The following is a 16,798-nucleotide window of genomic DNA, read 5'->3' on the forward strand; positions in this document are numbered from 1 at the left end:
CCAATTGGACCATCACTAACCCGAAACAGCCAGCTTCCCGCAGGGAGTTACGTAGCCCGTACTCTTTTTTTAAGCTTTCTATCCTCTATTCTTGTCTTTTAAATAACCTATCATATTCTATAATGCAGTACGGTATTTCTAATATATATCCCTTGGTTTGCTAGTAACTTAAGTACATTAGCAGGGCTCCACTACCCATGAAAAACTCTCACTGTTCCGACTTTTACGGCTTTACCGAGGTCATCGGTCATGCATCGGACATTGGCCCTCTCCGATTGCCCCTCCCCTTTCCCCAATCCGAGCGGCTATTATCCTTTCACAACGCGCTTCATCCACCCTATCACGCCATCCCGTTAACCTGTGAAGCCATTGAAGCAACAGCGCACTAACGACAACACACCTTGCAGGGCTCTCGAACTAAACCGGCATGTCAGACAAGCCAATTTTTGTGGCTGCGCATCCCCGAGCGTGTTCCACGGCATTCGAGCGCGTATTTATGACTCAACATGACACTATTCAATGTGTTCATGAGCCATTTGGTGACGCTTTCTACTACGGCCCAGAGCGACTCTCAACCCGATTTGCGGATGATGAACAAACCCGTTTGAGCAGTGGATTCAGCAAGTTTACCTATGGCTCGGTCCTGGAGGGAATTAAGCGAGAAGCTTCTAAGGTTCGACACTTTTGCCTGCGAGCCCCTACCATAGATACCCCTCTGCTATAATTCACCGTTTGCCCCATTTTCCCCTCAAGTACGTCGCAGATTTTAACGATAAACTTATAACTACATATTTGCACAAGTCATGTAGGACGCGAATCTGTGTAAGCCGAGGCCATACTTACCATATCGATAGGGAAAGCGTGTATTCATCAAGGACATCGACTATTATCTCTTTGCGCCTGACCGGAAGCCTACCAGTATCGCCCCATCTTTAAGAACTACCACAGGTGGTCATCTTTCCAGCAAAGCGGCAAGCAACAACGGCTGTACTCAGAAGGAGTTGAGCCAATACCCAACCCTGTCTGAGCCAGGAAACCCAACCGTGATGCCGCGTGCAATACAGGAAATGTTTCATTTTACATTCCTCATCCGCGATCCGCACTATAGCGTGCCATCCTACTACCGGTGTACCATCCCACCGCTGCGTGAGATCACAAACTTCTATTTTGATCCACTCGAAGCCGGATATGACGAGCTTCGTCGGCATTTCGATTACCTGAAAGATACTGGCCTTGTCGGACCGCACGTAGCAACACGACCCGACTTAAGCAGCCAAGAGGCCAACGCTGAGTCGGACTTGAAGAAATGCACCGGCCACGAAATATGTGTTGTCGATGCAGATGACCTACTAGACGCGCCAGCAGCCATGATCGAGGCATTTTGCAAGAGTGTCGGGCTGCAGTATGACCCTCGAATGCTGCAATGGGATAGGGAAATCGATCATGCAGTGGCAAAGGACAAATTTGAGAAATGGCGTGGCTTCCACGATGATGCGCTCGATTCCGAGGGGCTTCAAGCGAGGACTCACGTAAGTCGTAATAAACGCCACTGACACAAGAAATGGCCAGAAAGCGCTGACAAATGACGCTACAGAAGCGTGCTCCAAAATCAGAGCAGGAGTTCGATAGCGAGTGGCGTGAAAAATATGGCGAAGAGGCGGCGGCTATGATTCGCAAGACGGTTGTCCAGAATATGCCCGACTACTTGTATCTGAAACAGTTTGCTATGCGGGTCTAGGACTGATATTGAAAACGAAAATGTTTTATTTTCGCTCCCTCCTTTTGCTTCTTTTTCTATGCACCTTCGCTATCGAAGCAGTTGATGAAAATGTCAAATATTGTTATAGATATGCAACAGGAACTTTTGTCTGATGTCTGGCAGAGCACTTAGTGGACAGACTATTTTGATTGTGGATATACATCTCTGGAGGTCAGCGAAAAATGAACGCTCTCAACAGTGTGACCAAAATCGGTCCAGTTAAATAGCGTATCACATTCTCGCAAAGGGTTTGGGGAGGATCTATAAAACAAGTCGAAACGAAATGTCAAGCTACATACGATGACGAGATATGTAATCGATGCTATACGGGCTTTAGAATATCTCTACATCTAATAGCATTCGTTAGACGGCTCATTTAGCTTCTTGATTTGATATCCTCGGCTGCTAGTAACAAAGAACATTGCAATAGGAGATAGTAACTAAACACGGAGACAAAGCGTATATACTGCTAGGGTTAGATCTCTACAGCACCAGCACCGGTGTAGACGAAAGCTGCGCGCGATGAAAAGGATAGAGCAAAGTGGGCGATCTCATAAAATATCCTAGGCCTTTTTCCATACTTGGGATGTTCGGGTGATGCTACGCGTTATGGTCCTTGGCAACTGCTGATGGCCGAAGTTCTCCAACCCAACGGCATTGATGATAAAGCATAGAAAAATATCAATATCCATCCTATAATATAATACTTACATTTGAGTTGTTCACTTTTTGCGTCTTGGAGATGTATTATGCTCATATCCATTGGTTACTATTCGTGTCATGAAGCGATTGATTGTATTATTATAAAATCTCCAGTGGCGGGGAGCCTTTTAGAACGATACCAATAGGGTCCCGCTATGTTTTTCGAAGGACTTCCAGTCATAACAAATCACAGCAACTATTGAAAACTTTTAGGGCAAAATACCCAACATTTTCAAACGTAATCAGCAAGTTACACAAATTAAAATTTCAGGCTTTTAGGCACCTAGGAACTGCAAACCTCTTTTTCTCCGATCAAACACAGCCCGTCGTATAGAAAACTCAATGGACGAACAGATCCTTATGATCATGCTTGATCAAGTCCGCGCCCTTTTCACCTATCATGTAGACCGAATTCTGGATACGGCAATCAGGAATAACAGGGATGACAGAAGCGTCTGCAACACGCAGATTCTTGATACCGTGAACTTTGAGACTGGGGTCCACTACGCCTTGGTCAATGTTCTTCGACAAGCGCGTAGTGCCACAAGGATGGAATGAAGTCTGAGAACGGTCCAACACAGTCCTTTTCATCAAATCATCAGAGTCCAATGGCATCTCCCACGGGTATTCGTCGACGATGATATCCTTGAAGCCTTTCCCATTCTTGAGAACGTCATAGCTATACCTAATCCCCTCACGAATCGCAATGATGTCTAGGTCGTTATTGAAGTAATTCAGGTTGATGTTGGCCTGCTCGAGGGGGTCGGCACTGTTAAGTTTCACCTCGCCGCCATCAGATACTGGTCGGACAAGGTCGACCATCACAGTAATGTGATCGCCCTTCTTAGGAGTCGGGTAGTGCCACTGGAAGGCACTACCGAACATACAGACAAAATCGAGCTCGAAATGTGGCTGGCCATATGGCGAGAAGGGATCGATGCCACCGTTAGCAGCCTTTGCCTTTTGATAGTCGGGGACCTTTTCTAAGTACTGGTCGATGCGAGGGAATCCCACCATCTCTAGGAAACCAGATCCCATAGGCCCGCCGTGGTTCTTTTTATAAGTCGATACGGCTTTTTGGCGCTTAGGACCCTGGCGCAAGATATGATCGTCCATACAGTACCCATCCTTAACACGTATAACAAAGGGCACACCAGGGTGATCAAGTAGGTGCTGGCCGACGTGGCGAGAGTCGACAATCACATCAATGCCATGCTGGGCTAGTTCCCGCGCAGGACCAATACCGCTAAGCATCAATAGCTTAGGGCTCTCAAAGACGCCCTCAGAGACGATGACTTCACGAGTAGCATAAAAGTTGAGTTCTTTTCCAGTAGTAGTGATCACAGTGACGCCCTTGCAGGTGCGGTCGGCATCATCGATGATAAGACACTTTGAGTGAACCTCAGGGACGACAGTAACATTTGGCTTGTTTTTGAGGCATAAAAAGCTGCCAGAGCGCTGACCTTTGTAGATCGTATTGACACTATGGGTCAGGCCATTCATTTTGCCATCGAAGATATTTTCGGTGATCGGCTGGCCTGTGGACTTCCAGGCTTCCGTGAGGAGATCACGGAAAGGAGCCATCTCTGGGATAAGCTCAGAATGAGAGATAGGGATAGGGCCGCCTGCACCGATCTTCTTAAGTTCATCAGGGTACAATTTTTCGTCATCGTGGTACGTAGCACTCTTTCGAAGATAGGGAACAAGGTGATCCCAGGTCCACTCCTTGCCTCCATATTCAGCCCACAAATCAAAGGTCGGCTTGCAGCCAGGGACCCAGGTGAAATAGTTGAGCGAGGAGCTGCCCCCAAGAGCTTTGCCACGGGTATTCGGCTTTTCGACTCGCTCATAGTCGTCGCGCTTGACCATTGTAGTCTTGTAGCCCCAGTCATACTTGCTGTTGCGGAGTTCCATCGCCTCCGCGGGGGTCGTAATCTCGTCGATCTCATGGGAGTTACCCACGCCAGCTTCAACTACCAGAACGGTGACATCGGGTTTTTCGGCAAGGCGGCTTGCAACAACATTGCCCGCAGTACCGCCCCCGACAACGACAAAATCAAAACGAGCACCATCCTTAACAGTCATGGTTAAGTTTAATGATTCATCAACTGGTATAACTTGAGAATGGAAGAATTATTAATATGAAGAGAGTGTACTCCTGATTCCTATGATCTTTTATATCTTGACGCCGTTCTTCTTTCTAGAAGAAAGTGAGATCATCTCGAAGCTTGTATCATCCAAGTGACGTCTAGACTGCGAATTAAGTGTTGAAATAAATTCCCTCATTATCTATGCAGTCGCGTCCCTTCATTGGAGGTTCTATTACGAAAAGGTTTAGTTGATCTAACTTTGAAGATAATAGATCATATGAACTAAATAGGCAAATCTCATTGGTAAGATAGTAGTTCTATTTGGAGGCTATACAACCATGGTTCCACTCAGTTCTAAAAATACATGATCTCATTACTCTTCTGCAGTAAACTTCCTCGATATAGAATGCAGATATAAATTCATATTTGGTAGTGCTTCATTATTTGTCGGTCACAACGGGTATGGCAACCAAGGGCATCCCAGATATACGCGTAAGATTATCAATATTAATGATGAAAGTGTGCGCTGTTTTATCAGGAACCTGGTGGGAGATGGGCTCGCAGTACGACTAGCCGAAACGCGAGTATCAGAAGCTGCATTCTGTTCCGCTCATCCGAGTTTCGATGCGAGTTTTAGGGTGAATTATGACACGTGCTCCAATTAGTTAATTAGTTACCATAACGAAAATTATGTCTTTTCTTTGGCACGTAGTAGGTGACCGAGACTATCGATTTCAGGAGAAGACCCAAAAAAGCTTTGTGAGGTGTCTGGTTGGGCAAAGAGACGGCTAACGATGGAAGAAGTTAGCCATTTCGAGATTTCAGATTTGATAGAACAGCATATTAATGAACAAATTATAGTGTGGGATCTAGATCATTTTTTACCTATGACATAGCCCACGTTATTTTACGGGACTTTGATTGGATTTTGAAAGCTAATGACATGAATCACTCTGCTTTCATTTAAAACTGTTAGCTGTAGTCCGCAAAAGCTTAGCCTTGGACCAAATATTCGTGAATTTGGTCACTACCGCCGGGCTGATGGCTTTCAGGCTTTGAACTTTCACGACCATGCTTTGTACGGGGTAGACTGCTGGTAATCGACGCAGCACAATTTGTTCTCATCCCGAGCTCATCATCAGTTCTGGTGCGGTAATTGGTGGGACATGCCATCAGAAAATATTACCTGATTAACATCCATTTCAGTCCGTTTGGAAAGGCATTTGTGTATCCAAATGCCGCGTGTTATTGGTTTGGTGTGGCTTACCAGCGCGTCCCGAGGAACGTGCAGAGGGCTGCCGTTGTATTCTCCTTTCCGAAGGAATGGTAAGAGAGGAGGAGATTGAGAACAGCCATGGTGCTGATCTTAACCATGTGGGTCTTCTATTGAGCCAACTAAATGATATAGGAAATTGAAAAGAGGGACACCTAGCATATTGAGCCTACTAACTAGATTCAAGAAATAGGTAAGAGAAATTGCGAACGATTCAAAGTCATATTAAGTATGATGACTTTGACGAACCACATAAAATCGCTAGTTTACTGATTGGAACTCATGGATTCGAAACCAAGGGTGTCGAAATGAAAATGGGGCAAAGATGGCACTGTTTCTTGGGACAGGGTGATTCAGAGGTGCCTCGAGTTGTACCGTCTAATAATTCACAACCCTGCACGTGAATCCCCTTCGATCTTTTGATTCAGAGAGAAAACGTACTGCTAAACCCTCGTGTAAGAGAGGGAAACACTCAAAACCCTAAGCAATAGTTCGTCGGCTATTAGTTATTTCGAAAAGCCAGGAGACAGACTATTCAAAGTCCATTTTTGGTTCATATGACGACACGAGTAGAGTTTCCTCTTGGGTAAGCGGTGTGCTACAACCGTAACACGGATTCACCTCACCACCATTTCGATTCGCCACAATTTGTCCACGCACCTACTCCATCTACGCGGATTTTCCTCCAAGCAATTTTACAGAGATCACCTGGTTCTCGGATTATCATAATTCAAATGTGAGCAGAAGGGACGTGGTTTTAGACAGAACCCGATCTGTATAAAGAATATTCCCCTTTCATCCACCGTACAGCAGCCATGGCCTTGGAAAACCAAACAACGATGCCACATTTTCAAAATTCCTCTTCATCAGATGGATCATCGCCTGTCACCTTTGTCTCTGAGAGCAGCAAATCTGAGGTTCGAAGTCATGCGATGCGGCATCACTGGAGACGGCGACAGAGACGCAATTCTGAGATCAAGCTCCATCACAAGCAAACATGCCGAAAATTGCTCCCGGGCCCTATGGTGAAAGCGCAAGTCTCTAAACCTAAGAAAAACGACACAAACGGCCTTGTTGGCAGACAACGCGATAATTTCAATATAGAAGATGACCAAGGGGACGATGACCAAGTGGGAGTTTATAAACAGTCGGATTTCAGTATTGCTCTACAATTATTGCGCGGTTTCGATCACGCTCTATCGACTTCGACGTTTGACCCATTCCAAACATGTCCTATTCAGCTTACACCCCAACATCACAAACTATTACATCATTGTACGTTTAGCAAATGCAATGGCTGTGAAGCTGAAAGCAGGCTTACTAGGATCTAGGGATAAGCACACATGCCGCAATGATGTTCGAAGATCTGAATATAACAGATTTCAATCCGATGAAGGATGTCTGGTTCCCGCTGGATCTTTCAAATGCTTCGTCTTTCAATTGCGTCATGGCACATTCAGCTGCCCATATAGCTCACCTCTATTCTGGAACTAGTTCAGGACGAGAGACAAGTTCCTCTGATGCTTTAATGTTCAAGGCAGAGGCTGTGAGAATACTAAACCTATGGCTTGCCGATCCTGGAAAGAAGCTGAGCGACGATGCATTCGCTGCTGTTATTCGTCTTCTCACATTTGAGGTTGGTACTTTTCAGCAAAGCCCTGATATATATTTTAACCGTAAAAGATTGTTGCTAACTTCCATATAGAGATACTGGGGAACAGAGGCAGAATGGAATGTCCACCGTAATGGTCTCAAAGGGATGATTGAAGCGAAAGGCGGAGTCGAAAATCTACACGATAACTGGAGGCTGGAGCTTGTGGTTTATCTGTGGGCATTTTTCTTGTCTGATTGACGTAAAATCCGCAGGACTGATAAGGAGCAGTGTCTCTCTAATGGCAAAGCCGTCATGGCTAGAGTCAACAAACAATCTTGGCGAAATATCCAACCCTTCTTTACGCCTCACCTTGATTGACCCATGCCTTGATATCCAAAAAGTCCGTTGTCTCTGGTTGATATCTTTCATACAAGATATGCGAACATTTATGGGATCTTTTCCTAGTTTCTATGGAGGACTATCGTCATTTCCGTCCATTTATGACGCAGTCTTGCTTTTGCGTTACAATTGTCAACTAACCGTTGCAAACGATTCGCACGACCAAGCTATCTCTATCCTGGACCATGACAGACTGGCTTGTTTGTTTTCTATAAGTGTCCTGATGCAGGAGTCAATTTCTCCTTTATACGACACCAGTTCTGCGATGCCTATTCGATCGAATACTTTAGCCATATTGGACAAGGCTCTGGCGGAGTCCGAAAGCATATGGAAAAGCTCCATTGAAAATTTGCGTTCGGTTATATTTCAAACTCTGGTGAGATTCCAGGCAGGTGGGGAATACAAGGTAAATTATATCATGGAACTGGCCGATGTTCTCAGCACTTTGAGCCTAGATGCGCGTCGCGGAGTCGAAAAGTGTCTTCTCAATATGATATGCCACTCTGCAAACAAAGGAACGAAGCTTCTAATAGATGATGGATGGACGCCTGATTCACTATTATCATCCATACGAGGGCAATAACCACTTGCTGCTTTAAGAGGGTCCTGATATTAGTCAATCTATCTTGTTATATTTGGATGGCCGCAATAAAATTTAGAAGAGCTTTAGACTTTTGAAGACGCCCCAAAACAGAATATCCTCGCAATAGCATAGAAATCAAGCTCTTTTCTAGAAGAGACAGTAACGGTGACACCCTTGCAAGTTCGTCGGCATCATCAATAACCAGGTGATTAAATTGAACCTTAGACGCAATTATGATGTTGAGTTTGGCCTTCAAGAGCATGTAGCTACTTAACCTATAAACTAAGTCGATACTGGTTCGAACACCGTTAGCGAAGAAACCTTCTAAAGAGAACAAGCTAGGGTTTGAAACTGAGGGCTTTTAAGCAATAGTCTAGGACACCCTAGCCAATCATTGCGAAATATACTCCTTCACCATTTCCGTTTCATGTCTTCGTGGACGACTCAAAACTTCCCGCTGTTACTGCTGCATAGATCCACAAACCATCCCAGGTTCTAAAACGAATCACGAATTCTGAAGATGAGAGCAGGTATCGAACAGATCCCGGAGTAATTGAATTCGTGCGTCTGCATTCGTGACTATGGAAAGTAGAGATCGAAAGGTTTTCTAGGCCGAAAAGCGCAAAAGTGGACCTATTCGTCTTTCCAATTCATGACATGCCATAATTGCTGCCGTATCTCATCAATTGATTTGCCATCTTCCTCTCAGCTGACGGCCCGTGCGATGATCGCGACGTATAATTATCTCACCCAGATTCTCCCGCCTGTTTATTGTAACTCTCCAGTCCTAAGTGCCATATAATTTCGTTATTCGCATGATAGAATACATGCGACCACAGGGTGTGGAGAACAGGGCTTCCCGTCCGCTCAGCCGTACTTAAGCCACACGCCGGTCAGTTAGTAGTTGGGTGGGTGACCACCAGCGAATCCTGACTGTTGTATGTTGGGGTTCATCTCTTTTTTGCCCCCTTTGTGACCGGATGTCAGATCAAGAAAGAAAATCAATAAAGAATTCAATTTGAGAACGTAGTCGACGGGAGATCCAAGTTGAGAAAGGGAAGAAGAGACCGAAGAAGAGTCTCTACTTATCTACAACAGTCTATGTCCTGTGTCACCTGTCAAACGCAGTCTTCAAACGTAGTCTTCAAACGCAGTCTTCAATCGCAGTGATGCCAAACGCGGTCCCGTCAAGCGCAGACCCGTCGAGCGCGGTCCCGTTGAGATCCCATCAAGTGTGATCACACCCTTCGGGTTTAGCGCCCTTTCCCTTCAGGCCTTTAGGCCCTTCATCTGAACTGTTCTCGAAATCGGCTTGACCAGTACACACTCAATCACTCTTTCCTGGCCCCACCGCCAAGACCTTAGCGCAGATCATTCAAGTGCACCATGTATGGTACGGTATCTTCCTACTCTACGAAAAATACCAAAATGGAATTCCATGGAAGCCGATTGGGGGTCCCTGCACATCACCCGAAGAGGGTCCACCTTGCATCGACCACCAGGACGACCCGCTGGGCGACTTCGATTTTCTTTCTCTGTCTTGCATGCGCCTGCCGTAACTCCTGAGAGGTGTCCCTTAAAACTAGGAAACATCTTCACGGATCGATCATCGGTGGACACTGTCTCGACTAAGTTATTATTGTTTGCTGGCGAACAAAAACCCCACAGCAGCGGATGGCGTAGGCCTCAACTAATAATCACTCACCACAAGTCTGTCTTTACAGTGGGCCCAGAATCATGAGGCCCAATTCTCTCATAAGCTATGACGGCTACGGTGTTCAAAAAGGTGAAACGTTTGACCCATGGGACGATACATCACAATATGCACCAACACCTGGCAACTTTCGTTGTTCACCTGCCTCCCCATCCGACATAAGCTCTACTAACATCGACCTGACATCCCCCATTGGCTACACCTTTCTGCAATAGACTGCTTCGCAAAAGGATACGCTCAAGTTACTGCGAATTTCGACATTGGCTTCCATGTTTTTTACGCAGAGAAAATATCCCGAGCCCTAACGCCAAGATGATGGTGCAATAATCTAAGCTATAGTAAGCTAGACTATAAATCGCCCGATACGTAAGAATGGAAACGTAAAATATCTCACAAGACATTAAAATGAGAATTTAACTTGATTTTGGATTGGGCATTCAGCATCATAGTGCGATCCATGGGGTATTCAACGAACCTCTTGCATGGTATCTTCAAGAAAGGGAGCATCTCGCTGAAGGGGAATGGTCGATCACTCCCGGGCCAGCAAGAAGGGATAGGCCATGATTCCCCTCAGAAGCAGGCAATACGGTACATTGACCGAGGGGACTCTACTCAGTCATGACAGCAACAAATGAGTGTCGGTTTCATTACTCTACTAGTTCTCACCTTCCATACTTTGACCTCAGTTCAAGTATGCAAAAACGAAGGAGAAAACAAATCAATAGTGTATGCCCAGAGTGTGAACATTTCCCGGTAGTGATTGCTCAAGTTTACTGCATATCCAAAACCTTGGAAGAGTGTTGGTGTAGTAGATTGTCAGATTTAGACACGTCGAGGAACACCCGTACCTGCATCTGTTGATATATATTCGTATGACATTCTCTCAATATTTATTTCGAATTTTCAGAGACAACTGAGAAAAGCCACTGAGAGCAGGAATTGGTGATCATCAAACGGTATATATGTTTCCTGCATTTGTAAACGTGATTATTGCTTTCGTGATAACCTGTTTGGTTCAAAGAAAACGAAGATAAATATTAAAAAAGGTTCAAGGAGCTCCTGCATACTCTGTTATATGAATGGTGAATTGAGAATATGAAAACAGCACGTATTCCTCGAGCAATCGTGCAAAATGCAATTCATAGCCACAGACAATGGATTCGATATCCCATTCCTGGAGCATGAAGACAAACAGAATAGATGGAAAGAGCCAAGTATGAGTAATGTTGCAAAAACGGCTCTTCAAAGCGCGGAACCGCTCTTCTTCGCGCCCGAGAACACATTCAGGGCAGTCGACCAGAAAGGCTTTCCACCCATCTGCAATTCCTTAAAGGCTGGGCACGACATGTTTAGCAGGGGCGCAGCAATGGCATTTTCGATCAATCCCAATGGAACCGACAGAGTCTTGTACAGCCCGCCCAGGGCATCAGGGCTCGCAAGCTTCAGAACCTCGAAGACCAGGCAGAGCAAGTTGTTGCCCTGCAGCAAAGTAGTCAGATTCAGAACTCCTCCAGAGAGGTCAGTGACGTCAATGCCAGTGAAGCTGTCAACTGTGCCAGTGTTGCCTCCGATGCTATTCATTCAAGTTAGACTTTTGTGAAAGTGACCTAGGAATTTGACGGGACGATTTGGGGATGCTAGAGAAATGTCACTTACCTAGCAAGCTCTGGGTATTTCAGCGCCCACTCAAGAATGTCCGAATTGAGTTGAAGCAGGCCGTAGTCCGTTTGTGCTTTATACCAATTCTCAGGAATCCTTTCCCAGCCCTCTTTGCTAACTAATTTACCATCCTCCTCGTAGATGCCATAAAAGTTGCGGATAGTCTCCTTGGCTATATTGGCGTTCATTTTAGCGATAGGATCATATGTAGTCGTAAGCCAAGTACTTACTAGTAACTCCATCTGGATTCTCCTCTGAGTAGTTCGCGAATAGTCGAGCTGGGAAAACGAAACCCGCGTTGCGCGCTACAAGTCCAGTAATAGGGCCGTAGAAGAAATTGGGATTAGCTGCCTTTGCCTGCTTCAAACGAATATTTGCCCGTTCGGCCATCAAGTCTATGTCAAATGTACCGTCCGATGACATATGGTACCATTCGAGGAATTTGTCCATATCGAGCCCGTAGTTGTTTCCTGTAACGTAGAGGTCGTCGCGAGTATTGGACCCGTCCGATTCGATGAAATTGTGAGATCCGATGAGACCCTGAGGCGTACCTGCTCTTTTCTGTTAGCGGAACTTCATCTTATATAAACAAGACGCGATGTTAACCGTACCTAACAGACCACCTAGGTTGTCTAGGAGGTCGCTCATAGTAGGTGAAACCCCTCCAATGGAAAAGCTAGGATCCAATGAGATTGGATCACCCACCCAGACTGTGCCCATCACTGCGAGGACAGTGGCAAGGTCAATGCCCATTCCGTAGACTATTCTTGATTCAATTAATAGGATAGATTATCAGGTTTGAGACTGAGCGGTAACAAACCTTCATTGGCTGCAGTGATGACCTCGGCGAACTAGGCTAGGAATTAGTACAAGGCACTCAGCTAGCCGCCATTAGTCACTTACAGAGACAACACCATTGTGTGGGATATAGCCATGATTTGCCATCGCATTCAAGCCAGGGCAAGGTCCTCGTTGGTCCCCATTTTCAAAGTTGGGTGGCACGAATTCGTGCTCCCTGGTGACTGTTTTGTTTTTTTAGTGGTTTACGTAGATGATTAGAAAATATTCAGCTAACGTACTGTCAATTGGCATCTTCATGGAATTTGTTGACGAGCGCTTGTACAATTCATCCTTAGCCCCTTTGGAAATGTCGGCAAAGGGACATCTCTTGTGAACATGACCAGATCCCTTGTGCTGGTGTTCTGCCGAAGGCCAAGCGTCAACAAGACCTAAGCCAAGGCCCAGCAGGGTCACTGGCATAATCCACTTCCACGACCGCATTTTCGAAACGAGTGTGTAGCTCTGAACAAAACGATGAGTTGAAGAGAGTTGAAATAAACGCAGCAAACGAGCGACTGGTTTTGAGCTTGACGGGGTAGGCCTCGGTTAAAAATCAAACAACTCCCAGTGGACAGACAGAAGGGATGACTTTATTTTTATCGTTGATAATAATTGTTGCTGATCATGCCTGCAAATATTAACCTTAGCATAGTATGACGAACAGAGCCATGCGTAGGAGATCGACTGCCTGAGTGATCCGAAGCAGTCGTCATAATAGCTTTGCCGTTCGAAGACTGCATACTTGGATATTCCGAGTTGGGTTATTGCCTACAAAAATATGAAATTGGGTATTTAGTACATATTCAGGGGTTCAAATCCACCTGATAACTTTCTGAGACAGCCGAGAAGATCCTGAAAGAGCAGATCATGTTCGAATTTGGCAAGAGACTAGGCCAGTGGTCAATGGTAGTCGAGGTACTAACATTTAGTGTGGGTTTACCAGTGCCTCAAGGTCTGCCGTCTCGGGCTAAACCAAAAGGACGGGATAGTGCCTGAAAAAACCAAACCACATGATAAACGCGCCATGTTTTCTAGTGCGTAAATACGGTAAGCGGGAAGGAATTCCGGTCCAAGTATTTTTGGGCGTTGCGTGGGGAACTGGCTTGTAGTGGCGGTCTTAGTGTTCCTTTGACGTGCGGAAGCAAAATTAAGGAGCCCTATTGATCCTCATGCTTCCACATAGTAAACTCGGTTGTTTCCAGTCCATCTTGACCGACAATTGGTCGAGTGTGGAGACTTTGCATCGCTCCCCCTGGGGATCGTTTTCCCACCCGGAAGGGTGAAGGTGGAAGTCCTCTTGTTTTGGCATGGCTGCAGTGGTATTATGATAGATTCCAGGGAATACGACAGACTTGGATGTGCGCTGTGAAGCTCGGGGCTTTATGGAAGTATATACCTTGCGGGGTAGTTACCAGGAATGACCACTTACAGTAGCCACTTTTTCAATTGAGAAGCGGGATTGGCAGCTCAACTAAAACGGGCCAAAAATTGCCGGGAACGCCGTCCATGCCCCACGTCCGGGACGAGGCAGAACCGAGTCGGAGGATGTGACCGGGCAATGCGCAGACGTTGAGGAAAATTTGTCGGACAACTTCTGGCCAGGGGTCTGGTCTGGAACGGCTCAGCTACCTAGGTCTTCCGAACAGCTTCCAGGGCAACCTAAGCAGGGACCCTGTCCCGCCACGTCGAAGTGACAATGTGTTCACATCGCGAACGGCAAGTCGCTCCGAGCGGGACCTTCCTCTCATTTCAGTATGGCACGGGTTGACTTCCCCGTGGGCCGCCCGTTGTGGGTCCTGACACAACAAGTACTCCGTAGTCGAACGCTAAGGACTGAGACACGCGCTCGGCGCTGTGGTAGCTCACCTGTCAGGTTGTAGTAGAAGCTATAACTTTTTGGTGGGGTTGACTTGACATGCGTCGCGTGGGCGTGGTGAAGTGGAGCGTTCGCTATGCACCCCCGTTATTGTAATAGACGATGCCTATTTGGCAGGTCTTGCAGCTATTGGCCGCAACTTGAACTATACCGACTGCAGGCAAACGAGACCAACATCGAAACATAGTGAGCGACGCTATTACATCAATACGAGGCGAATGGCGCTGTAAATGGCTTCATTGTAGACAAGAAGGGCAATTAATATAATTAGACTTGGGAGGGCCCTAGTGGCGAGCACAACCAGTCGTCGCTCTTCCTACACCATATTTCTCAGCCTGCCTGTTGCCTCCTGACGGCGCGCCCTTGGCCCATGCTGATTCCGTCCTGGCAAAGCTGTCATCCTGCACAATGCCCGTTTTCTGTGGTGCCCGTCCCGGGCGCCGGCGGGGCCAGTCGTAGCCAACTCTTGTCGGACTTTCCAGACTCGACATCTACCAGCGGGATGAAGTCGCAATTGTCGCCGCACCGGAGCGCTTGCTGCAGCCTCTTGCTTTCCGATATTGGTTCCCTGCTGTCCCCAGTGTTGACGAACGACCGCGAATTGATGGACTTATGCGTCGAAGCCAGATTCATAACACCCAGCTTGGCAAAGAAGAGGCGCACAGCAGGAAGACAGGCGGTGATGATGCCGATGTCGAGCTCGATAGTGCTCCAGTACGCGGCATCAAGGTAGGCCCAGGTGATGTTCTCGGAATTGGCAAAGGTGATGAGGGAGTGAAGGCGAACGATGCTAACAATTGTGTCGCTACATTGAAATATTGGTCAGCTTCCTGCATCAAATTATCATACAATGCGCCTAAGCTCACTCACAAAACGCCCAAGCCGAACATGCACATGGTCAGGATCTTCTTCTTTAACCCCATATTCAGCAAATACAATCGCTTTAGGGGCAGCACCAGAATGATCAGATCAAGAATTATGTTAATAATGGCGCTCAACCAGCCCTGAATGTTCTCGTTGTTACATTTCCCATTTTGAGTCTCGTCCAGCTGGAGCCAGGTGTAGGGGATAGGGTAACATTGCAACAGTGTTACCATGAAAAATGTGAATCCGTAGGCGGCGGTGAGGCCTATGATGACCCAGCAGGCAATCCGGAATTTTGAATCAGGGAACACTCGAAGGAGGAAGAATAGAAGCGACAACTTGATCATCGCTTGAGCGGTGACATAGAAAAGCTCCCCGAGGTAATAGTACTTTTGCTTGTTAGCTTGCAATAACGAAACGGAAGTTGCAACAAACTTACAAAAAGAACGTTCTCGATCTTCCACAAAGGAAGCGTCCAAATATCTTTTCCGAGACCATTCTCCCCAACTGAGGCTTCGTTAGTATCCAGCTAAATCTGTCAGGCATCATGTGAACAAAACTCACGGTAGACCGAAAAGACCGTCGGCGGGACGGTCAGCGCAACAGCGGCCGCAATCGTGTAGTCATCCCAACCCGCTATGCGTCCTATCCACGGCGAGCACACGACCATACGAAAAAAAAAAGTGAGCAGCGCAAAGGCACCACCAATCACGCCCACCAAACCCGGGATGCCAGTTTTGTCCCTGACATGGGCGCCACACATTGTGAGAGAGGCATTTTTGGTTGCTTGAGGGCGTCAGTGGCGTGCTCACGAGGGCAGTAAAGTACTAGGCGAAGAACATACCTAGCTCATCGACAAGGCTGCAACCCTGAGAAACGCAGACAGTGATGTTGTTGTTGAGAGGGACGTTGGTGCAAAGGCAGGCAACGTCCGTCGCCCCACACGCGGACTGCGGTATGAGCCTTGCGAGACACTCGAGCTGCACGGCAGCCGACAGTGAGAACAAATTCGATCATTATAATACCGGCTTCAAAAAGCGGTTCAAGGAGTTCTGTTGGTGAGGTAGACTTACAGCACAGGGAGGATAAGCAGCTTCGGCCGTCTGGAGGGCGCTGGCTCCAGAGGCTCCAGCGGCTGCCGCAGAGGCATCCATAGAAGAAACGAGCTCTGGGAGCAGCGAACACGCAACCAGTGCGGCCGTCTGAAGAACGTGAATCTTCACCATCGCAAAGTATTCTTACTTTTGCACCCTATCACACTCTCCTGTGGCCTTCATATGAGACTGCCTGAAATATCTTGATCGGATTTCGAGATCCAGACGGACAGAACATAAGTTTTTCGACTAGGAACTAGGCCTAATATGGACAACGCTTGGTCCTGACGATCAACGTTGGAGCAGGGATCGGCAGTGGGAATTGGAACTAAAAGAGTTCGGCCCCATCCT

General features: G+C 46.8%; 5 protein-coding genes across 5 annotated transcripts; 2 read left to right on the plus strand and 3 right to left on the minus strand.

Moving 5' to 3' along the window:
• Positions 1 to 427: 427 nt before the first annotated feature.
• On the plus strand, positions 428 to 1,738 carry N7510_003083 (uncharacterized protein; the record flags this gene model as incomplete). Its single annotated transcript, XM_056975010.1, has 3 exons — positions 428 to 673; positions 855 to 1,529; positions 1,595 to 1,738. 3 exons carry the CDS (start codon positions 428 to 430, stop codon positions 1,736 to 1,738), a joined length of 1,065 nt encoding a protein of 354 aa, XP_056834966.1.
• A 1,062-nt stretch (positions 1,739 to 2,800) lies between these two features.
• N7510_003084 (GMC family oxidoreductase) lies at positions 2,801 to 4,546 on the minus strand (the record flags this gene model as incomplete). The annotated part of the gene is made up of 1 exon (XM_056975011.1): positions 2,801 to 4,546. One exon carries the CDS (start codon positions 4,544 to 4,546, stop codon positions 2,801 to 2,803), a length of 1,746 nt encoding a protein of 581 aa, XP_056834967.1.
• A 2,093-nt stretch (positions 4,547 to 6,639) lies between these two features.
• Positions 6,640 to 7,676, plus strand: N7510_003085 (uncharacterized protein; the record flags this gene model as incomplete). Its single annotated transcript, XM_056975012.1, has 3 exons — positions 6,640 to 7,099; positions 7,156 to 7,460; positions 7,530 to 7,676. The coding sequence occupies 3 exons, from the start codon at positions 6,640 to 6,642 to the stop codon at positions 7,674 to 7,676; spliced, it is 912 nt and encodes a 303-aa protein (XP_056834968.1).
• Positions 7,677 to 11,356: 3,680 nt separating this feature from the next.
• Positions 11,357 to 13,054, minus strand: N7510_003086 (peroxidase family protein; the record flags this gene model as incomplete). The annotated part of the gene is made up of 7 exons (XM_056975013.1): positions 11,357 to 11,687; positions 11,771 to 11,945; positions 12,004 to 12,324; positions 12,385 to 12,534; positions 12,594 to 12,624; positions 12,677 to 12,795; positions 12,853 to 13,054. 7 exons carry the CDS (start codon positions 13,052 to 13,054, stop codon positions 11,357 to 11,359), a joined length of 1,329 nt encoding a protein of 442 aa, XP_056834969.1.
• Positions 13,055 to 14,885: 1,831 nt separating this feature from the next.
• N7510_003087 (CFEM domain-containing protein) lies at positions 14,886 to 16,579 on the minus strand (the record flags this gene model as incomplete). The annotated part of the gene is made up of 6 exons (XM_056975014.1): positions 14,886 to 15,294; positions 15,360 to 15,742; positions 15,793 to 15,860; positions 15,918 to 16,139; positions 16,198 to 16,333; positions 16,427 to 16,579. 6 exons carry the CDS (start codon positions 16,577 to 16,579, stop codon positions 14,886 to 14,888), a joined length of 1,371 nt encoding a protein of 456 aa, XP_056834970.1.
• Between the last annotated feature and the right edge of the window lie 219 nt (positions 16,580 to 16,798).

Source organism: Penicillium lagena (genome assembly GCF_028827675.1).
Source record: "Penicillium lagena strain IBT 129212 chromosome Unknown utg000002l_segment0_segment0, whole genome shotgun sequence".
NCBI classification, from domain to species: Eukaryota; Fungi; Ascomycota; class Eurotiomycetes; order Eurotiales; family Aspergillaceae; genus Penicillium; species Penicillium lagena.